We start from the raw sequence: 23,881 nt of genomic DNA, 5'->3' as shown, positions 1-23,881 counted from the left end.
ATGTATAGTTTTAGAAATAGAGCGATTAGTGACTTGATTGCTCCAGTGTGTACTGACATAGATTGGCTGATTTAACAAAGTGTAATATAGAGACTACTGCAGTTTACATGGAATTAGAAGGAGGAAAGATAATCTTTCAATTACTAATGCAGAATTTTTTTTTAATTGTAGGTGAATTTTTTTCGCTTGACATAAATGAGGAGTCATTCCTATTGATTTCCTACAGATGTCATTTCTACAAAAACCCTGAGGGTTCGATGCTTCATGTTTCTGAAACTTACTCTACTATATCTCAACTTTTTGTAATTTCCTAGCAACTTTTAAGAACATTTTAATTTAAAAATTAGATTATATGAGCATTATTTAGTTCTAAAAAGTATTTTGAAGCAGCCAAAGTGCAAGTTAGCCTCAGAGGCGTGCTTATCAAGTTGGAACTAGAGGCCATTTCAAAAATCAAACTGAGTCAATGAGTATAAAATTAAAGGTTTCACAAATGGGACCTGGTATGGGGAGAGCCGGAGCTTTGGGTTCAGTCTCTGTAAGTCCCGGTGAGTGATTCTGAGCTTCCCTGTCATCCTCATCGGTTTTTAAGATTACAATGAGGTGATGGAACATACATTGTCTAGAACAGCAGTTTTCAACTGGTTTACTGCAAGAGATGCACTGCTGAGCCGCCAAAATTTTTAAGACACGCAATACCTGACGAGTCGGGGGCACTGACCTCTTTTCCCTTAGGTTGTCAAATAAAAAACTGACAACAGCCCACACAACAATACCCATCTGCTGTGCATGAATAAAAGTTGTACCTTTTTTTTTTGTCAGCAAAAAATAACATTTTTGGTGTGCCACAGCATTTTAGCAATTATTTTATGTTCGCCATGAAATGAGAAAGATTGAAAATCGCTGGTCTAGAACTATGTCTTGAACATATTGAGTGCTCTAGGAATGTTAATTTCCCTTCATTCAACAAATATCCGAATCACCTACCATGTGATTGGCATGGGCTAATCTAAAATATTAACTGAGCAAGACTGCTGGGGGCTCTGCTTCCTTCCCTTGCATTGTCACAGGCCTCTGACAACTGAGCAGTGAACACTGTTTCTCTGTACTGGGTCAGCAGTGTTTCCCATCATCTTTGGTAGAATCTGTTGCATAGTAGGTACTAAATATATGTCTTCATTGAATTGAATTTTAAGAATTTTTAAGAATGTTTATTGTTAGTAAGGTATTCTTGGCTTTTGAATTAAATAGACCTAGGTTTGAATCAAAGTCATTGGGTGTGGGAACGTGGACATATATTTTACTCTCTGTGCTTCAATTCCATGAAATGAGAGCAACACTATCTGTCTCCTAAGACTGTATGAGTTAGGGGAGATAACTCAGTACCCAGCAAGTACCTGGTCAATGAATATTAGTTCTTCTCTTTCGTTAATCACAAAAGCAAATATTCTGCAGAATGAGAGAAGTCTTATTTCCTAGGGCGAGAATTTTATTCTGTTGTCAATAATATTGGGTTGGCCAAAAAGTCCTTTTAGCTTTTTCCATAAAATGAAACACATTTTTCATTTTCACCAATAACTTGATTGATTTGGGTATTTTGAGTATGTCAGCTATCTACTACGGGTGTAAGGTTCATTGATTGTTCTCAGTGAATGTCGAGATTTGATCACTATCAACTTCAACTGGTCTACCCGACCCTGGAGCATCATCCAGCGAGAAATCTTTATCACGAAACTTCACAAACCATGTGTTTTGTTGTTGTTGCTGTTTTTTAAAGATTTTATGTATTTTTAGAGACAGAAGAAGGGAAAGCGAAAGAGAGGGAGAGAAACATCAATGTGTGGTTGCCTCTTGCGTGCCCCCAACTGGGGACCTGGCCTGCAATCTAGGCATGTGCCCTGACCAGGAATCGAACCGTTTGGTTCACAGGCCAGTCAGTGCTCAATCTGCTGAGCTACACCATCCAGGGCATAAACCACTTTTGACACGTTTGATCAGTCACAGCACCTTCTCCATACACGGCACAAATCTTTTTTTGTGTTTCATTTGCATTTTTACCTATCTTAAAATAATAAAGCACAACACACCAAAAATGTTGCATATTTTATTCCATTTTCAGTATTAAAATGGCTACAGAAAAATTTACCAATTTTTACGTTTTCTTTTTTAATGGTTGCTGATATGACAGCTCTCACAATACAATCTAACAAAATCGTTTTGAATTAAGTTAACAACAACTAAGCTCTACGAGCGCCACTGTACAGAGAAAATTAAACTTTTTGGCCAGCCCAATAGTTCCACTTTCTATGTTTCTGTTGGAACAACTGGAAGTTTTCCTTCCAGTTACCACTGAAGTCATTTAAGTTGAAAAATATTTATTGAACAATGACACACAATATTTTTGGCAAGGTGATAACCCTGGTTTACCAAGCATCTATATGAAATTTATTCTCAGCTCTTCATTCATGTAGCATAGCCCCCCTTAACCACGCGGGATATGCTCCAGACCCCCTGTGGATTCTTGAAACCACAGATAGTATTGAACTGTATGTATCCTGCATATACATTTTTTTCCTGTAATACATACCTACTACTATACAGTTTTATTTATAAATTAGGCATAGTAAAAGATTAACAACAGTAATTAATAATAAAATAGAATAATTATAGCAGTATACTGTAATAAAAAATTATATCGTCGTCGGCAGCCGTCCATCTCGAGAGACGATGGTGTAGCTTCTTAAGAGTCTATCTGCACCGCCGAGAATGGCTGTGCAGTCCGACTCGGGAATGACACGGTATCTGTCTCCTCCCGTGTTGAATCGACATCTTGCAATGACGCTGGAGTGTCCTCTCCAGCGAAGCTGAAGCTACAGAGCCTGGGCAGGGTGATATGGAGGGTCTGCTGTTGTCCATGCAGCAGACCCCCCCTCTCTTCGCAGCTGAAGGATCCAAGGGAAAGACGGAGTCAATACAGCTTGGGTTCAGGTGCGCCGCAGGAGTTGCCGGTGTTGACTACAACGTCAAACCGCCTTAGGGACTCCGGCTCCGGATTTTCTGTCGGGGTTTACTCCCTTAGCCTTTCCCCTGAAGAGGTATGCCGCAAGGCAGCGGAGGTTTTTTGGAGTCAGAGTTTTCCTTCTCTGATGTGCCCTGACTGGAAGATCGAACCAGCGACACTTAGCTCGCAGGCCGACGCTCAATCCACTGAGCCAAACCAGCCAGGGAAATAAAAAATTATATGAATGTGGCATTATTAATTAAAATAAGGGTTACTTGAATAAGAGCACTGCAATGTGGATGCTGAGACAGTTTCTAATAACCAAGGTGGCTACTAAGAGGCCAACAGGCAGGTAGAGTATATAATATGGATACACTGAACAAAAGAATGACTCCTGTCCTGGGTGGGGTGGAGCAAACAGCAGGAGATTTCATTATGTTACTCAGAACAGTACCCAATTTAAAACATATACATTGTTTATTTCTGTAATTTTCTATTTAATATTTTCAGACCACAGTTGACCATGGGTAACTGAAATTGCCAGCAGAACCACAGATAAGGGGAGACTTGTTTTATGTCCCGAGACCACTCCTCTCCCCAGTTTTTAAATATTAATGGAAGTTGGGTTTCCAGGAGTTACAAATGATTCAAAATGATGATATTAATGACTTTTTTAAAGATTCTAGTCAGATCCCTGGACTGGGCACATGCAGGAGGCAAATGATCTTCTCTCTCTCTCTTTCTCTCCCCCCCTCTCTCTTTTTCTGCCTCTGTCACTCTCTCCCTCTCCCTCCCTCACCCTCCCTCCACCCTTCCTCTCTCTAAAGTCAATAAATACTCCCTTGAGTGAGGATTAAAGAAAGAATTCTAAGCAGAATCTGAAAATCTGAAAACTTGCCTATGTGATATAATATTTAAAAATGTGTTACTTATAGGTGTTTTTAATAGATTTTTTGCTATAATTGACATATAATCATATAATAAACTGCACATGTTTGAGTGTACACTTTTACCAGTTTTGATGGTGCATACACCTAAGGTCCATCACCGTAATCAAAATAGTGAATATATCCATAATCAAAATAGTATATCCATCATGCCCCTTTGTAATCCACTTTTTCCACCCCTCCCTTCCCCATCCTAAGGTACCACTAATCTGCTTTTTGTCACTATGGACTTGTTTGTGTTTTATAGTTTTTAAAATACATATGGAATCATATGGTATATGTTCTTTTTTGTGTGGCTTCTCTCATTCAGGGTAATTATTCTGAGACATGGCCACGCCACTGCTTACGATAATAATTCATCCCTTTTTATTGCTGAACAGTTTTCTGTTGTTAGTTTATACCACAATTTGTTTATCCATTTACATGGTGATATATATTTGAGTTGTTTGCATTTTTGAGCTATTAAAAATAAAACTAGTATTCCAGTACTAGTCAGGGCACATCAGAGAAGGAAAACTCTGACTCCAAAAAACCTCCGCTGCCTTGCGGCATACCTCTTCAGGGGAAAGGCTAAGGGAGTAAACCCCGACAGAAAATCCGGAGCCGGAGTCCCTAAGGCGGTTTGACGTTGTAGTCAACACCGGCAACTCCTGCGGCGCACCTGAAGCCAAGCTGTATTGACTCCGTCTTTCCCTTGGATCCCTCAGCTGCGAAGAGAGGGGGGGTCTGCTGCATGGGCAACAGCAGACCCTCCATATCACCCTGCCCAGGCTCTGTAGCTTCAGCTTCACTGGAGAGGACACTCCAGCGTCATCGCAAGATGTCGATTCAACACGGGAGGAGACAGATACCATGTCACTCCCGAGTCGGACTGCACAGCCATTCTCGGCGGTGCAGATAGACACTTAGGAAGCTACACCATCGTCTCTCGAGACGGACGGCTGCCGACGACGACGATGCTTTATGTTGTGTACATTCCTAGGAATAGAATGGCTGGGTCGTATGGTACATGTTCGCTTAGCTTTCTAAGAAACCACCAACCGTTTTCCAGAAGGACTGTATCATTTTACATTCCCGCTGCCCGTGTTTGAGAGTTACAGTTGTTCCACATCCTCACCGGTACTTGCTATCGTCATTGTTTTTATGAGCCATTCTAATAGGTGTGTAATTTTTTTATCGGTGGTTTTTATTTGTATTTCTCTGATTAATGATGTCTACCATTGTTTTACATACTTATTTACCTTTGTGTATCTTCCTTGCTGAAGTGTCTGTTCAGACCCTCTGCCCATTTTTTAATTTAGTTATTTGTTTTCTTATTGATTTTTGAGAGGTTCTTATATTTTCTGGATATAAGCCCTTTATCAGATATATGCTTTGTAAAGATTTACTCCCAATCTGTGGTTTGTCTTTTCATTCTTTTAAATGTTTTTGAATTGTAAGAAGTTTTTGTTTTAATGAAGCCCAATTTAACTTTTCTTTTATGGATTATGCTTTTGGTGTCATATTTGCCTAATAAAATCTTTGCCTAACCCAGGGCCATAAAGATTTTGTCGTATTTTTTTTTAATTTTAGAAGTTTTTTAGTTTTAGGTTATATGTTTAGGTCTGTGATCCATTTTGAGTCCTTTTTGTAAATGGTGTGAGATATGGATTGAAGTGTTTCTTTTTTTGCACATGGATGGCCGGTTGTTTCAGCCCTGTTTGTCAAAAGTTTGTCCTTTCTTCACTGAACTGCCTTCACATTTTTGTCAAATTTCAGTTGTTCATATGTATGTGGATCTTATTTCTGTACCTTCCATTTTAACAAGTCTTGAAATCAGATAATATTAGCTTTCTATTATGTTATTTTTCAGTGTTGTTTTGGCTGTGATAATTCCTTTATATTTTCATCTTAATTTTAGAATTATCCTCTAAAATTTAAAGAAAAAAAAAAGCCTGCTGATATTTTTATTGGTATTGTATAGAATCTCTAGTTAAATTTAGAGAGACTTGCTTTCTTAACAATATTGAGTCTTTGAGCCCTAAAAGATCTTTTCAAGTTGATTTTCAGCTCTTTTAAATCTCTCTCACCAATATTTTATAGTTTTCACTATATAAAGCTTTCATCAGATTTGTCCCTTAGTACTTCATATTTTTGTGCTCATTATTGTTTGTTGTTTATTTACAATCCTCACCAAAGGATATGTTTTTATTGATTTTAGAGAGGGAGGGAGAGAAAGAGAGAGAGAGAGAGAAACATTGATGTGAGAGAGAAACGTCTATCAGTTGCCTCCCATATGCACCGAAACTGGGGATTGCTCCTGCAACCTAGGTATGTACCCAAACCAGGAATCGAACTCTCAGCCTTTCAGTGTATGGGACCAATGCTCCAACCAACCAAGCCACCTGACCAGGGCTCATAATTGTTTTGTAGTTTTAATTTGTGATTGTTGCTAACATATGAAAAATATAGTTGATTGTAGAGTCTCATTGGATTTTATTTCTTCCTTTCCAATCTGGAAGCCTTTTATTTCCATTTCTTGCTTGATTGCACTGGCCAGAACTTCCACCACAATGTTGAATAAAAGTGATGAAAGCAAGCATGCTTGTGTTGTTCATAATTTTATACGGGGTCATCACCTGTACGTTGTGTGTCATTTTTCAATAAGTGTTTTTAAACTTGAATGACTTAAGTGGTAACTGAAATGAAAATTTCCAGTTGTTCCAACAGAAAAATAAAAAGTAGAACCATTGTTGCTGACAGAATAAAATTCTCACCCTAGCAATTAAGACTTTTCTCATTCTGGCCAATATTTGCTTTTGTGATTAACGAAAGAGAAGAACTAATATTCACTGACCAGGTACTGTGTGCCAACCACTATCTAATATTATCTCCCCTAACTCATACAGGCTTAGGAGACAGACAGTGTTGCTCTCATTTCATGGAACTTAAGCACAGAGAGTAAAATACATGTCCATGTTCCCACACCCAATGACTTTGATTCAAACCTAGGTCTATTTAATTCAAAAGCTAAGAATATCTCATTAACAATAAACATTTTAGAAATTCAGTGATGATATTATAATTTCCAGGATAAATTTTCCAACCAGTTGCGCTGACATGGTTAACTATCACGCAACACTTAATTTTTTCTTTGATGCATTGACTATTGAGTTGTATTATGTTTAGTATCATGTAATTGACTTTTTTCAGTTTTCTTCCTATAATGGCTTTCTAGTTTCATGCCATAGTAGTCAGAAAAGATGTTTGATATGATATCAATTTTCTCAAATTAATTAAGGCTTGATGGTAGCAGAGGGAGGTTCTTACACTGAGCATGAGAAAGGCTAGCAATGTAATTGATTAGGAGAAAAAAAGACCTCCAACCCCTCTGGTACCAGATTGAGGGTGAAACCAGGGGAAGGCAGACACGTGTGCAATATAAGTCCAAATGGAAGCAGGGTTGGTGCTGGATTGAAGAGGCCTATCAATCTAGCCCAGGGAAAGAAGTGATTGTTTGGGAGGTGGACCAAGCAAAGCACATGAAAATTTAGGAAGTTAATTGGTCATTTTGAGAGAGCTCCTGTTGCTTCCCAGCCTTTTCTGTTTGATCTCTCTCTCTTGTGTGTTGTTCAGAAATTGCTTATTCAGCTCTCAGTTGTACAGGAGTATTGTTATCTGTACATGAGTTTGCTCATGGGAGGGGCTGAAGTAAGTTCAGTGGACTTCACTGCCACCCTCCTGGACCTCTGATGATTTACAATTTAATTTTAAATTTACTGTGCTATATGTGTAGTTTATAAAGAAAATTTAAAAATATGCCTGGTTTTCACAGCTTATAATAGGACTTTTGAGCTTGACTTCAAAACAGGAGTATAGCTTATGAAATCAACTTAATTCATTTATGTTTTGCCTTTTCCACAGGTTTTGCTTCCCACCATGGCTATCACACAGTTTCGGTTATTTAAAGTTTGTACCTGCTTAGCAACAATATTCTCATTCCTAAAGAGATTAATATGCAGGTAAACACATTTTATATTCAAATTGACCTGTTTATCTTCTTTCTGATTGGATACCTTCATAACTATAAAACAGCAGGGCAGACTATATTTAAACTAAATTTCTTGATTGTAGTATTCATTCACTAATCTCTAGTATTTCTAAAATATTTTTCTCCACTTAGATTTTTTTCTTTTAAATTCTAACATATTCCATTAAAATAACATTTTTAGCACTATAGAATTTCAAAAATAAGCAAACCAATTTTCATTATTAAAATTATCAAAGTTTTGATGTATACAGTTGTTTCATTATCAGAATGTCCTAAGATGGTTAGGTGGAATTAGGAATAGGTGTTTCTTATGGATTACAATATGAGTGTTTTGTTTTGTTTTGTTTTGTTTTTTTAATTTATGCTCGTAAATAATATGCCAGAATGTACAGGTAGCGTAGGTCAGATAAATCATTCTACTTCTGAAACTCATCCAGAGAATGGAATTCCCTTTCTGTAGTTTCTAAACTGTGTGTTACGGCAGTTCAGGGCTTTGCATTAAACTCATAGGAGTGCCATAGGATATTTTTAATTTTACAGCAAAACACAATGAATGCAATAGTCAACATCTTTTAAATGCTGCACAAACTGCTGGCTCAACGTAGTTCACATTTGTAGCATTAGATCCTGTAGCACTACTTTTGAGGATGTTCCTGAATGTTTGAGATAAGTTTTTGTTTACTTATATTTTGGGTGACTTATCTTTACAAAGCTAGGATTTTAGGTTGTAATTAAAAGCAAGTACTGAACCAAAATTACTGCAGAGCAGAAAATGAGAGTGGTAGTATCCAATCTGATTCCAAGGCTTGAAAAGCTGTGCAGTGTCCAATAGGCCTGCACATTCTGCTAGTAAGTAATTGTGGTTAAAAATTAAATTTAAATATTATTTTTTTCTTAAAATTGATATGTATTTTTTTTTTTCCAAATGGCTACTAAGCTGTTAGGACATATTAAGTGTTAAGTTGTTTGGGCCTAGTTACATAATCAATGGAATTATTGGGTATTTCTTTTGACCTAAGGGTACTAGCACATTAAGAATCAGGTAGAGTAAAAGAGGAATTGGAGGGCAATCAGCTCTCTTTTTTTAGTGGCTGTGATTCAGAACTTGTACGGAACAATTCTGTTCTCAGCCTGCTGTCCAGAGCTTAGTTATATGGCCACCTAGGTGTAAGGGAGTATTCGCTAGCAAAATAGCCATTTCATGACTACTAAAACTGAGGATTAAGTGGAGTTGAATTTATTGTTAGAATTTGAATGGTTTGGAGGGGGCGGGGAGAGGGAGAGAAGGAGAGGGAGGGAGGGAGGGAGAGAGGGAGAGAGAGGGGGAGGGAGAGAGAGATCTCCAAGATAGGGCGGTGGGAATGAGTGCAGATGATTGCTGGGTTGCTGGATAAGAGGTCAAGAAAGAAGTGGGAAATTTAGTAATTGTTGAAATCACTCAGGAAGAGGACGAGGTTTGGAAAATGGGAAGAGGTGATCAAAAAATCATTCAGAGCATGAGGAAAATGGCCAGAAATTCACCAGGTAAAGCAGGACAAGAATGAGTGTTAATTGTCAGAAGTCCAGAGGTTAAAAGAAGTAGTTGTGTTAACATGGTAAAAATTAAAGTGTTTTTCTTTTTGAATCTGTATTTTCTAAAACTTCTGTTGACTATAGATGACCTTTTAGTATAAGAAATTGCATTTGATTTAAAAATATTAAGGACATTTCTCTTGTCACATAAATTTTTATTGTCTATGTAAATATATTTAGGATTGATTTTATGTTCAGTTTTTAAGAAAACTGACCCTTTTTTAGAATAAATTTTTCTTAAAGTGTCAGAAGGAACCTAGATTATGTATTCTAAAATACCAGGTTTACATCATAAATTTAGTAGTAGACTATTACTTTTCTATTTATCCTTTAAAAGAACTATGATTTCTAATTTTGTAATAAAAATAGCTGATTTTAGCAATTAGATCTAATAGGTGCCTTATAGATTATTTGAAAAGAAGCAAGTGACTGATAATTTATAATAGCTGCCTTTTTAAAATGTCTTATTAATAGCAGGTACTATCTAATGTGTAGCTGCTTTAAATATTATCACTTACTTAAATCCTCACAACAACCCTACAAAAGTAGGCTTAACACCTGCATTTTATGGGTGAGTGTATTGAGGCTGAGAGGTTAGGTAATTCCAACTAGATTCATAATAGAAATAAATTGAAAATCATGGTTTACACAGGTTACATAGCACATGCTTTCACATCTGAATTATAATAGCTGTCTTGTTCAATATAGTATGTCTCCTACTAATTCTTAAAACTTACCAGTTACAGTTTAGTTCAACTCAGTGATTTTTGAATATTTTATTAATTTAATAGCAATCTCAACAAGAAGCCAAATACGGAAAACAAAAGCTAAGCCATCCTGGTTAAAACAACATAGGTGTCCCAGAGCCTCACCTATAGAGTGTGCTGTAATCTAAGCAGCATGATTTAAAGCCACTGCATTTTTGTTTTTAGCTTTATATTCTCCCTGAGCGTGCCTATAATTCTGAGTCCTAACCCAAAAAGCAGTTATTTTGTCGTACGATCCAAGACTTTAAATTAAACAAGATACCTGATGCGTGCTTTTTGTTTCATGTCTTAATGAGCAACTGTTATTAAAATAAATAATCTGAAATTCAGAAAAAATTTTCTCTAAGCTTAGTTACTATCCATAGTGCTTAGACCTACGCTTGTTTTGGTAGTTCTTAAAATAAATTATTTCATTTTTGTTTTAGATCTGGCAGAGGACGGAAATTAAGTGGAGACCAAATAACTTTGCCAACTACCGTTGATTATTCATCAGTTCCAAAACAGGTAATTTTCTTTAAAGTTTGAATAAATGTTCCAGAACCATATTTTTCCAACTGGGTTGCATTTACTACATCACGAAATTAATTTGGAAGTCAGGGTCTTGATTTTTGTTGTTTTTACATATTTTTGATTCTAAAATTTTTATCTGGTTATTTTCTATTTCTTTTGCTGAGATTTTCTATTTTGTCTTACTGGTTTCTAGAGTGTTTGCTCTTGCTTATTGAAGCATTTTTATAATAGTTATTTTAAAGACTTAGATAATGCCAACATTTATATCTTGATTGACTTTGTCCATATGAGTTGAGATTTCTTGATTCCTTTTGTGCTGAATAATTTAGAGTTATTTCATGGACATTCTGACTATGTTGAGACTCTTATCTTATTTAAATCCTATCAAGAATGTTGATATACTTTAGTTTATCAGGCAATCAACCTGGTTAGGCTTAGGTTGCAAGTTTCAACCCTTTTGTAGGCTATAGTTATAATGTCAGTTCAATTTTTAAAGCCTTTGTTTGTTTGTTTTTAATGGATAGAACAGAATTTCTACCTCAGAGTAAAAGTATTTTTTTAACTTTTGATGTAGTTTCAATATGTGAAATACAATTTATATGTTCCTGTTTGTCAAAAACGTTTGAAAACTAATGTTTTGGCAAGCCCATTTTTCTAATGAACTATGAATGAGATGTTAATTAGGTTCATCCTTCATGGCTGACAATTCTGATCAATTAAATTTAGACAGATGTTGAAGAGTGGACTTCCTGGGATGAAGATGCACCCACAAGTGTAAAGATTGAAGGAGGGAATGGGAATGTGGCAACACAACAAAATTCTTTGGAACAACTGGAACCTGACTACTTTAAGGACATGACACCAACTATAAGGAAAACTCAGAAAGTATGTTAACGATTTGTGCTTTTAGTAATTAAACTGCTTTTTGGATTCCCATAGTTAAACTTACACAGTATAGTTAGTATTCTTAGAAAGTCTGTTTCTAATTAAAAATTTGTTTTATCTGCCACATTGAAGATGCAGTTTATATATTCAAGTGACCTGGATATAGATCTAGTAACTTGTGCCCCTTTTAAAATTATAGCTAAACATTTATTAAAAGTATACTGTATATCAGAGTCTAGACTCTAGTCTCTGCTGTGGAAACTAACCTGAGTAAGATACAAATTTAACCTTAAAAGAATTCACAATTGAGTGATGTCTACAAACTGATAAGCACTTTCCATTGTAACTTAAGAGTTGAGAACTTAAGAGTAATTGTTGTGGATTTGTATTAGTCATTCATACTTTATTTAATCCCATTTGATTTGAATATGGATGATCACTGAAAGATGCAGGGAATTATTGGAAAAAGAGCAGTGGCTGAGTATTTTTCTTTTTTACAACCAAATAGTACATATACTTGAAAAAATATTTTTACATCCTAGAATACAGAAGACCTTACAGTGAAAGGCAACAGACTTTTGCTCCATCACTCTTCATAGTCAGTTCTACTTCCCAGAAGCAGCCACTAACAACTTTTTCTGTTTGGGTTTATATTGGTATGTCTTGACTTAACATTAACAGACATTGTCCATTGACTTTATACTATGATAAATGAGGGTTTATTTCATACTACCCTTACCCTTCTTCCCCCTCTTTCAAATTTTATAATGTGATTCCAATCTACTTCACCAGTTACTCTGCTACTTAAAAAACAAAACATACACTTAAAGTTCCATTTCTTGGTCATCCAAGCATAGAAAATATTTCTTATTAAGTGTACTTTATAAAATGAGGATCTTACTTACTCCACCCTCTTTTACCTTTCATCCAGTTTCAGCTGTGTATTTGTTTTTACATTTTCAAGACTGATAACATTTGCATTCTGTTACCATAATTGTTTTTATTGAGTTGTCCAAATAGTGCTGAAAAGCATTAAGTTGCATATTTTTAAGGAGTTTAAATGATTTTCATAGTATTTTGGAAGTATATTGCTGCTCTTAATAGTAAACCAGTATATTACAATAGTATCTTAATAAATTATTCAGATCAAAAATCCTTTTTAAGTTACAAAGCTAATACTACTGGCTTGACGAAGTTAATGTATTCATAGATTTCCACAGGCACAGAGAGCTGATTATACTTTTGATAGTACATAATACCTGTTCTTTTTTAATACCATGACTAAAAGTACCTGATTTGGGAATCTGGAGTCTAGGAAAGAGGAAGGAGAGAGAGGGGAAAAAAAGTTTTTTTCAAGTGAAATATAATGTTTTGCAGTATGTAACTGATCTGTGTGACAGTTGCCTGGGAATTTTGGTGCTTTTTATAGACTTAAAAAATTTTTTTTTACATTGTAAATTTTAAAAGAATACAGGTGGAACCTATTTTAAATAATTATAAAATGCTTTGGTGAGTTAATTATTTTGTGTGTTTTTATATAGCGATGTATAAATTATTGCTATAATTTTATTTCAATTAATCTTGCAGATCATTATTAAGAAGAGAGAACCATTAAATTTTGGCATCCCAGATGGTAGCACAGGTTTCTCTAGTAGATTAGCAGCTACTCAAGATATGCCTTTTATTCATCAATCAGTAAGTATGTTAATGGGATCTTAGCAAGGGTTGGTTTTGATTCTGTTTTCTTTAAAGAAGGAAAAAATCAAAATGAATTGAACTTAGTGTTTATATTTACATTTCTATGACTTAGAAACAAGTTTAGCAGATTGAGAGAGGTTGATCTGGAGTTTTACTATTCCTATCCTTTGTGAGATTGTAAATTACACCTGATACTAACATCACAGTCCCACTGTACACATGAAAGACAAAATGCTACTTAACAATATGACATTTAAAGAGATTACCACTAAAATTTAACCATGATAGTTTTTTTAAGTGAGTTGTGAATTGTTTCCCCAGTAGATTTTATTTACTTTTAAAATGTGATTTGAGTTTAAATGTATTTGACTTAAATGCAACTCCTTTAAGGACAAAAATAGTGAGGAAGGTATATAACTATGGTTCTCAACCTTGGAAACGTATCAGAATCCCCTTTGACCTTTTCAAAACACCAAGGTCCAGACCTAAGCTTAAACATATTTTGATTGATTATTGATTAGTACAGTATTCCCTCACTTATCACGGGTATTACGTTCTAGACCCCCCCCCCCCCCGCGCGATAGGTGAAAATCCACGAAGTAGGAACCTTACGTTTATTTTAGTATTTATATATATTTTAAGGCTTTATAAACCCTGCTCACACACTTATAAACTGTTCCCAGTCCCTTATTAACCTTTCCCACTCCCTTATTAACCTTTTCCACTCTTTTATAAACACTACTTATGTTCTTAAACATATTCTACACTCTTAAACCTACGTAACTTTAACAATATACGTATACAGTACCACAAAATCCCATGATATAGTGAAAAATCTGCGATAAATCATTAAATGTAATATTTTTTAAAATCCCGCGATACAGTGAGGCCGCAATAAGTGAATCGCGATATAGAGAGGGACTACTGTAATTATTAATTGGTTATATGAGCCATCTGTTGTTGTATAACAACCCCACACTTAACAGTAAACATTTTCTTCTCATACAGTTTATGTGGGTCAGGAATCCAGGGGAGACTAAACTGGGTGGTCTGGCTCAGGGTTTCTAATGAGTTTCCACACAAGTCATTAGTCGGGGCTGTAGTCATCTGAGAATTCATTTCAAAGGCGGTTCCCTTACATGCCTGGGAAATGAATGCTGGTTGGTTGCACGAAGCCTCAATTCCTTGCATTGGACCTCTCCATGGGGCTACCTGCATTTCCGTATGACATAACCGTTGGCTTTGCCATAGCAAGTGATCCCCACGAAACAGAGAGGGCGCAGGCAGGGGTGAAGCCACATACCTCTTTATAACTTAAGTCTTAAAAGTGACGCACTGCAACCTCCACGTTAGTTTATTCATTGGAATAAATCCAGCCCCCATGCAAGGGGAGAAGAATTCAGCTCCATCTCTCAAAAGGAGTATCCAAGACTTTGCAGACATAGCTTTAAACTGCTACATCTGTCAGTCTGTCTATCTGTTTATTTGTTTAAACTGCACTGTCTCTCCTGGGACCCGTGTTTATATATGTTTCTTATTCACTCATCAAAAACTATTTTTACGAATGCCAGATACTATGCTGGGTGCTAGTAAGGTAGTAGAAAGTGAGCAAAACAGGCAGGGTCCTTGCCTTGGGAGAATGCATTCTGGCGGGGAAGGCACAATATTAAATAAATGGTCACACACGTAATAAATATTACAGATTTGGGTAACTCCTTTGTAGGTACATGATACTATGATAGTAAAATAGCACAACAGATATTTCTCTAAAGGAACATAACACCAGAATGTGTAATTTTTATTTTATATTTCTAAATTGTAAACATTATTCATGTATGTATGCTCTATATTGGTAAAGTTGTTCAGACCTTACCAGTGAATTAGTACATGTATACCTAACACCTAACAGGAATTGCAAGATGTTGTTAATATAGCTCATAACCTTGTAAATCTATAACTGCTTGCAGAGTTGGGGAGGGGTAAAGAGTATAGATAGAGAATGTGCCCAATGGTTTTTCCACGTATTTTCCTCCCAAGCGGACAAAATAAAGAGGCATTGCCTAGCAGAGAATGGTAACTTCTGCACTTCATTCACTACACCAGAAATATTTTACCATTCATCCCACAAATAAGGTTCTTCTTTTAAATTGCACATTCTTTTTTTTTTTTTGGAACTTACCACTTGTATTGTTGTGATTGCTCTTTTTATGCTAAGGATGCTAACTTTTTTCTATCATCTTTTACAATTTTTCAGCTTTATAATTTGGTTTGGATGTTTTTGGTGGATTTAGAGTTTATATACCAAATCTATCAATCTTATCTTTTACAACTTTTTCTTTTTTACTAAGAAAGCCATCTCTACTAAAGAATCAAATATCACTCCTTTTTATGGTCTTAGTAGTTTCACTTTTTTTAACTATCTAAATGTTATATACACTAAAAGTCAGAAAACTTGGAGGAAAATTGGATAAATTTACAAGTAAAATAGATATAACTCGATAACATGAAGAAAAGCTTGATCTTATTAGTTCTCAAATAGATTTAAATAATGAAACACCATTTTTAGATCTTAACAAATTAGCGAAGTTGGCAAAGAAGATTATTACCAGTATTGACAAAGGTACAAGGAAACAGCCTTCTGTCTGCTGCTGTCGGGTGGATAAGTAGTTACAGCTTTTCAGCAGTCATTTGTATTTTGCTTCAGTGGCTTGAAAAATTTTACCTGTCTTTGACTTAGCAATTCTACTTTTTAGAAATTTATATTAAGATAATTAGAAGTGCTTTAAAAAAATTTAACAAATGGTATTGCATTTGTGGTTAGGAGGAGAAAATTCAATACATTTTATTTCATTTTTAGGTGTAGAGTTAAAAAAATATAATAAATCTCACAGATTGGTTCTAGTTATTTCATGTACATAATCACTTCCACACCTAACTAAATATTCCAGAATGAGCATTTTCATTGGTCTGTGGAAGAAAAAAGTGAGCTTTCAGATGTCGGGGCGGGGAAACAGTGGAAGGCAGTGGTGTTAACAGGTAAGCAGGACAAGCAAAAGAAGCACAATATAGAAGAACCTCAATAGAGAGTAAATTTTGCCTGATTTGTCGTTTTTGCCTGGGACCCAGACAGTCAGTGCCGCTGAGAAATCTATAAGTCACTTCTGCGGCAGTGAAGATAACTGTGTTAGTTTGAAAGCTTCGGTTCTTCCCGTTCCTCTCCCGGCACTGTTGTGCAGTCAGGCACCTCTGATTCAGTCCCCGCTTCCCCCACCCTGACCCCCACGCCTTCGTCTTACTGAAAAGAGCAGCAGAAACAACTGTTTTATTCTTGTCTATCCCAAACTAAAATAGGCAAAAAAGAAAAGTTCATGTTAAAGGAGTATTCTTTAAAACAAAATAGGAAAAAGGCTGGACTTTCTGAAGACTGTTGAGTAGGGCAGGTCATGCGTCGCAGGAACCCCTCAGGTCAGGCAAACCAGGGGACCAGTCATTTGGGCCTTGTGTAGGACGGCGGGGAACACCGGGCAGTGGAAGGTGCTCTTCTTCACTGCTGGGGGCAGAAAGAAGGGCTCCTGACGGCTGTAATTTTGTTTTGTTTTTCATCGTAGCCTGAATTAGGGGACTTAGATACCTGGCAGGAAAACACCAATGCGTGGGAAGAAGAAGAAGATGCAGCCTGGCAGGCAGAAGAAGTTCTGAGGTACTTGAGTAATGTTACATGGCCACCTGCAGAGAAGCACTAGATCTGTTCATGTTACACTTGAGGTCAAGAAAGTGTATTCTGCCAAATGTTATGTTTTCTTTATTCTCATTTGAACCTCAGATAACGTGGGATGCTTTTTATTGTGTTTCAAGTCACATATGCTATTTTATATGATTAAAACCTCATAGAAACCAATAATTTAAAGGATTATAGAGCAAAAGAATAATTTTATTAATGGCAAATAAGGTCTTTCACATATATACACCATATTGGAGTATATACATTATACTTCATTACTTGTAAAGTGTACTTATCTCTTGAAATGCCCTAATATGAAATGGAGTCACTACTATATATTCCTCCAGGCCAGAAATTATACTTTTATTTTTGTTTCCCCATGGTCTGAAATAGTGCCTAGGCCTTCAAATTTCAATTAAAATAACTTACATAGCATTCTGTATTCATAGGTGTACTTTAACCCTTTGAGTGCCAGTATCGCGGTGAGCGACGCTAACAAGTTTTTCCTAAAGTGCCAGCGTCGCTCCCAGCGACTCTTTTTTTGATGGCTATAAATGTAAATAGCAATGGAAGATTCATATTTTATGTTTTATTTTATTTTTTTGTACCTCAGGTTATATATTGATACAACTTTTTCTCATGTTGATCCAAATTTCAAATTTTTACACTTGTTCAGATACTGACATATTAATTCTGTTATAATTTTTACTTACATTTTAAACAGTCCTTTTAATTTCATTTACCTTTGCAATAATCGTCGAAACTGCAGTGTGCATGATAAGGAAACTTTTGCTTCACGGTATAGCATTAGCATTTTGTTTATAAACTTTTTCACTGTTGGTATCTATTGATATATGTCTCTAGTGTGAATGCTGTTTGTGTTCATTTTTGTTGTACATTATAAAGGTTTTTTTTTCAAAAATTTATAATATTTGGCATACTTGCTTGTTATCCATGTTGCTGTGTGTTTTTTCAGATTATAATAAGTTTTATATTATGCCATATATTATACTTCAAAAGCCATATTAAAGGAAAGAATTTATTTTTTCTAAAATAATTGTTATAATAAAATAATTTTAATGCAATAAATTTTTTGCTAAATTGAGTCAAAGAATACTGCTTACAAAAGAGTATATTTACTATATGTCATGAAATTTTCAGCAAATTATTATGAATAATAATGTTTTTATAGACATTTTTCATAAACTCTGCATTTCTCAGCAAAATAGCCTGGCATTTCTCACAGAAATTGTAGCAATTACACATGGCACTCAAAGGGTTAATTGATGTACATGAAAGCCCTATGAGGTTGTTAAGGAAGTCAGTAAAGAAAATATGCTGGAGGTTTTCAAGCTTACTTTTTGTTGGCTGTTACATTCTTGTTTCTTTGTTTTTGTGAGTAGTAAACTTAATTCTTGCTACTGCTGGATTGGGTCAGAGAGTAAAAAGAAATTTTGCCTTGAGAAAGTTTGTGACTGTCATCACTGATGAAAACTCAGTTGTTTAAATGGATCTAAATTACTTTTGCATTTTGAACAATTATATAGTAAAATACAGATAAATAAGTTTTTATTATAAAAGACTGTTTTTATAATATAGAAAATTAATTGCCCTTTATTTGACTATTTTAACAAAACAACCAATTTCATTTTTGTATTTTCCTTTCCTGTCTTTATCAATAAATTACTGTTAACTCGAACAACCAGCAGAGGGTGCAGTTAAGTAACTAGGAGTCATTAAGGAGCTTTTCCCTTTTGGTCATGTCCTTGTTTTCATTTATTACCCCCAGTTAGGGGTCCATTTTAAAAGTCATAAAGTTATGAGAGTTTTAAATATTTAGTTCCTATTCGATCATTATTTAATATAAAGGAAGTATTTTTAAAATTCTAAATGGCAGCATTTATATTGTATTGATCATCGAAAAAGATAAACCATCTCTTTTTTTACTCTAGTTTTTGGATAAATAATAGATATTGAGGTCTGAGTATTTAAAACATTTTGGGGATTCTGGTAATTATTTGTGTTATTAATCTCAAGGGTAAAGGAAAGGGCTGTTCATTTTGAATCCAGCAATCTTAATGACAGCACCGCAGAGCACGTGAGTTTACTAGTATCTGTGCAAAACCTTCCCTTTCTCACCCTATCCTCTTGTACCCTCAATGAAACAAGACCAACACCCACACTTAGTGCTTTACATGATATGACAGCTTGGGAGAGGGAGCCCATTAGTCAGTAACAGACATGCTTCATGCTGGGTGTTGCATAAGTAGAGCCACAGAGCTTCCATCTGTTGTTACCACCCCCCCAAAAGAAGAGTGCGAATTTTAAAGGTGTATCCATACTCCATATCCCCTAACTCAGCCTATTTCCCTTTGCCACTTTAAAATCCTGCCACTACTGAGATCAGTATCGTTAAGAAAGAAGACTTTGGTCTGTTATTAATTCCAGATATGTTTCTGGACAGAGAAAATATATATATTTTTTGCGAAAATATATTTTGTCTGCAGTAATCTCTTAAGTTTCCTCTTGTGCCAAAACATTAATTATTCATGTTTATATTTAGCTATTGACCAGGTCAAAGCTTGATTATCTTATTTGTTTGTAACCTAGCCAGCTTTTTGTAATTTTTTTCCCTCTCTCCCTTTTTACCATGGGTATTTTGACTTCTTTTAGTGTAAATTATCAGTTTTGCTTAAATGTGGGAAGAGCTAGTGGGAAGTAGATTGTTAAAAACTACTCTTTTGAAACTGTAGTTAATTGATGGTGATGATCAAAATGTTGCCTTCAACAAGTTTCCTCTTTCTTGAGTTTTGTTCATTTATAACTCTGCTTACTCCTAGTTATAAGTATGATTGAGATTTGCATATACATTTCACTCATGGTAGTGAGCTTGCTGTCTCATGTACAGGTAGTGCACACTGCATTTTTCTGTGTATAACCTAGTGTTGCCTGTACCATGCCCAGCTGTGGCCTACAGCTTTCTTCCTCAATCTCCCATGCTCCTTATTTCTCATAGCCTAAACCTTCAGATCCAGGGCCAGCTTCTGTTCCTCCTTTGGCCTATTACATCACTGGTGCCTGCTCTCATTGTGTAATAAGTACATACCCACCTTAATGAAAATTTCTGTTTAATCCTTAATAGAAATCTTGATTCTAGTTGGAAGGCATATCTTAAGTTTCCTTTTTTTTTTTTTTTTTTGCACTGTGTTCTGCATATCTCTGTTCTTGACATCCTTCACTAACTTATTTTTTAATTATTATAATAAAAGGATACTGAATCCTCAATATTAGGCTTTTCTAAGTGGTATTTAAAAAATGTGGTCCAATGGCAGTAGTGGTTTAGTGGAAATAATCTGAAGAAGAGGGGTCAGGAGATGTGGCTTCTAATCCTTACACTTAATCTTATGACTTTGGTCACATCACTTAGCCTTTGCACCTCATTTTACTTGTTTGTAAAATATAGATAATACCTCTTTTAACTTGTAACTTGTGTTCTAAGCGTTAACAGAAATACTGTTTCTGAAAATCTTTGAAATTTTAAGGTGAAAAGAATGAAGACTTTTTGCTTACATTTGATGCTGGTAAAAAGGCACTGCTATTTCTTTCTGGAATGTATTTGCCATTTTATCTGTGTGGTATTTTCTAAAAGTAAAGATAAGAATATGTTTCTTTTCAGGCAGCAGAAGATAGCAGATAGAGAAAAGAGAGCCGCAGAACAACAAAGAAAGAAAATGGAAAAGGAAGCACAGCGGCTAATGAAGAAGGAACAAAACAAAATTGGTGTGAAACTTTCATAACAAATGCCCTTCAAATGTCATAGTGCCAGTAGGATAAACGTGTGACCCGCAACCCAAGCAACATTTGTTTGGCTCTACAAGTATTTTCAGAATGCATATGCATTGCTTGATTTTAATGCATTCATCAGGCCATTCAGAACACCAGGATCTGTCCAAGTACCTTGAACTTTGGTGATTGAGACTCAAAAGAACAAAAAAGACTTATGAGGCAATATTTTCTTCAACATGCTCCAATATAAGACAATTGTATGCTGTAGAGAAATTATTACAAATGGAATATACCAGTACCTCTTCAAGCTAGTGTTTCTAGCTGAGTAAATCGGTGTAAATAATTTTATGGTGGGAGAGAACTCTGCTGTCTATAATGCTTTCCTTCAATGTGCATAATGATAAAATAAATAATTTAAAATATTTGTTTGTTTCCATGATTACCCAACCTAAATCAGACAAACTTGCAGGGCTTTACCTTTTTTATTGCTGTCAGAGGCTGGTGTTGGCATCCATTTCCTCTAATTTGAACTGCTGTTGTTTATATTCAGTACAACATGAAGGAATTCAATGATTTTGGTTTTCAAAAAAATGACATTAAATGCAATAACTTTATTTATCATAAAGATTTTGTACATTATTTTCTTTAAGATGGTGTTGTAATGTTATTTATAATTTATATTGCCTGTATAAACTGAAAATCAGATAAAATGACATCTTTGTTTTACATTATTATAACTTGTGGTTTTTAAAAACTAGTTTCAGTAGTTCTTCCTTTTTGTTGTAGATTTTAAGATGTTATGGTCTCTTTAAGTACCTTAGTTCCTCCTCCCCCAAAGCCATTAATTTATAAATGCAGAAAGCCTTTAATTCTACTCTTCCAAATATTTTAGATGATTTCTGTATCAGTTTTATATATCTGGCATAAAGCAGGTTACCGGTGTTCTTGGCTAAGAAAACGTTATTGGTTTATTAAATTATAAACCAAGATAGGAATAACAACAATTTTATTTTGGAGTGTTGACTAGCTCCAAAATAGTTTTAAGGAAATAAGATACATACTGTGTTCACAGGGAAAATGTAGATTTAATAGTTTAAAATCCCTTTTCTTTTTCTCCACAATTAAAATACATCCAGCCTGATTTTCTAGGGATTTAGAGTTTTTAAAGATTTTTAAAGTTGCCCAAAATTAACATTTTGTTGGTTTTTAAAATGTCATAGATACTCCCTCTACAGGCCAGATATTGCTAATATATTTGAATTAAAGTGATACTTCATAATAAAATGACACACTATACAATGAGAGCTCCCTAAGTCCTTAGCGTAATCTTCCAGACTAGATGTGATTGTGGAATTAGCTGAAATTTAACTTTGTTAAAAAGCTTGTTTTTATAGGTGAAATCACCTTTTCAGATACATGTTTATTGGGGATTTTTTGCCAATAAACTCCCAGTAAATAGAATTAGACTCAAAATTTTAATAATATATAAATGTACATTCTCTTCCATCATTTGTATTTATATATTTAGTTAATATGGGAATACTACATGGTTTTCTAAATTTGGGGTTCATAAAAGGATAAATCTCCCTGTTAGTACAATAAATTTTATTGCTTTTCCCTAAGACATGACAAGTATTGAACGTCTGCTTTAGTTATGATTTTCATGTGTGTGAGATTTTGGATTTTTTTTGCTTTTTGTTTATTTAGAAATAAAGACTGCTTAGAAATTATAGTGTGTATGATTGATTAGGAAGAAAGAGATTTTCCTTGGGGAAAGAATAAATAATCGTTTTGGAATTTTTTTTCACCTCTGTTGGTATGTAAACTAAATTTCTGTATTAAACTGGGTGTATTGTTCCAAAAGAAGTCATGGATTTAAATACATATATATAACAAACACCTCACATTAGCAAACTGGCTCTTTAGCGTCTAAATTTATGGTTTCTGTTTCTATTCTCTTATTTTTAATAAATAATTTTCAGTTTTAGAAGCTTGTTAGAGGTAAAAACACAGACAAACAGGCGAAGATAGAATAAGTGAAGTGCTACCCATTATCTTTAATTGTACGTTTCATGTACTAAGTAATTAGAGACATGAAACTTATTCTGTGTGTGCGCGTGTGTTTTTATATATATACATTCATAGTTTCCAGCTATCTCCTCTTACTAAGGTTAGCAGGGGATGTCCTCTAGTTGACTCTTGGCTTTTTCAATAACATATTTAACTGAGTGGACATTTTAGAACAGAATGAAGATTCAGCACCTGAATTCCTCAGGGCTGACATGCACATGTCTCTAGCCAGGGCATTGACTATTCCTGGAGGGAGGCTGGTGGTTGGGAAAGGGTTGTAGCTATAGGAACTGGCATCTGGATGCTGGGGCTTCCAAACACCACTCCACAAGCTGCCACGGTAGCGTAAATTCAGCCAATGCCAGCATTAGAAAAAGCCTAAATTTTGTTAATAGTGATGTATTTACTGACGGGTTGGTCTGAGACAGAGCTAACATGCACATTTTATTGAATGCTCGGCGATAACATACTGCAGTGATTTTCACTCTTTAGCACCTTGTTCAAAGGAAATCTTTCATAGGGTGTGTAAGCAGATGCAACAGCTACCAAAGTGAGTGATTCCGGCTGAAGCCAAATTGAGGGGGTTGGGGGTAGGGTGCAGGGCTCTGGGCCTACGGGTTGTCCCAGGGAAGGAGCCGCTCCTGCTCAGGTGGGTTGGAGGGCTGCAGAACAAGGTCCGCGAAGAGCTTATTTTAGTAGCGAATAACTTGTTTTTACCATTTGTATAATTTTTAAAATTTTGAGTTCTAATATGAAAGAGAGATCTGTTTTTGTGTTGAATTTACTTCACTTTTTGGAACAACCAAGGCTGTTCAAGGTTACATGAATAGTGACTCCTTTTATAGTCAGCTGTTTTGTTTTTTACCTTGCTTTCTACCTTTTATCTTCAGTGCT

The 23,881-nt window shown here is 35.2% G+C and overlaps 1 protein-coding gene across 2 annotated transcripts; it reads left to right on the top strand.

The window, feature by feature from the left end:
• The first annotated feature begins 208 nt into the window (after positions 1 to 208).
• On the top strand, positions 209 to 22,647 carry EBAG9 (estrogen receptor binding site associated antigen 9). 2 transcript variants are annotated; one of them, XM_090283442.1, is made up of 8 exons: positions 216 to 266; positions 6,149 to 6,258; positions 7,852 to 7,949; positions 10,743 to 10,821; positions 11,554 to 11,712; positions 13,300 to 13,407; positions 17,019 to 17,110; positions 20,808 to 22,647. In XM_090283442.1, exons 3-8 carry the CDS (start codon positions 7,867 to 7,869, stop codon positions 20,926 to 20,928), a joined length of 642 nt encoding a protein of 213 aa, XP_090139568.1. In that variant the 5' UTR covers positions 216 to 266; positions 6,149 to 6,258; positions 7,852 to 7,866; the 3' UTR covers positions 20,929 to 22,647. The 2 variants fall into 2 exon arrangements, with proteins under 2 accessions (XP_090139567.1, XP_090139568.1); XM_090283441.1 differs by lacking the exon at positions 6,149 to 6,258 and having other exon boundaries at positions 209 to 266.
• Positions 22,648 to 23,881: the final 1,234 nt, after the last annotated feature.

The sequence above is a fragment of the Furipterus horrens genome, unplaced genomic scaffold (genome assembly GCF_987537825.1).
Source record: "Furipterus horrens unplaced genomic scaffold, mFurHor1.1.pri manual_scaffold_7, whole genome shotgun sequence".
In the NCBI taxonomy this organism is placed as follows: Eukaryota; Metazoa; Chordata; class Mammalia; order Chiroptera; family Furipteridae; genus Furipterus; species Furipterus horrens.
This window is presented reverse-complemented; position numbering and strand designations above follow the sequence as displayed.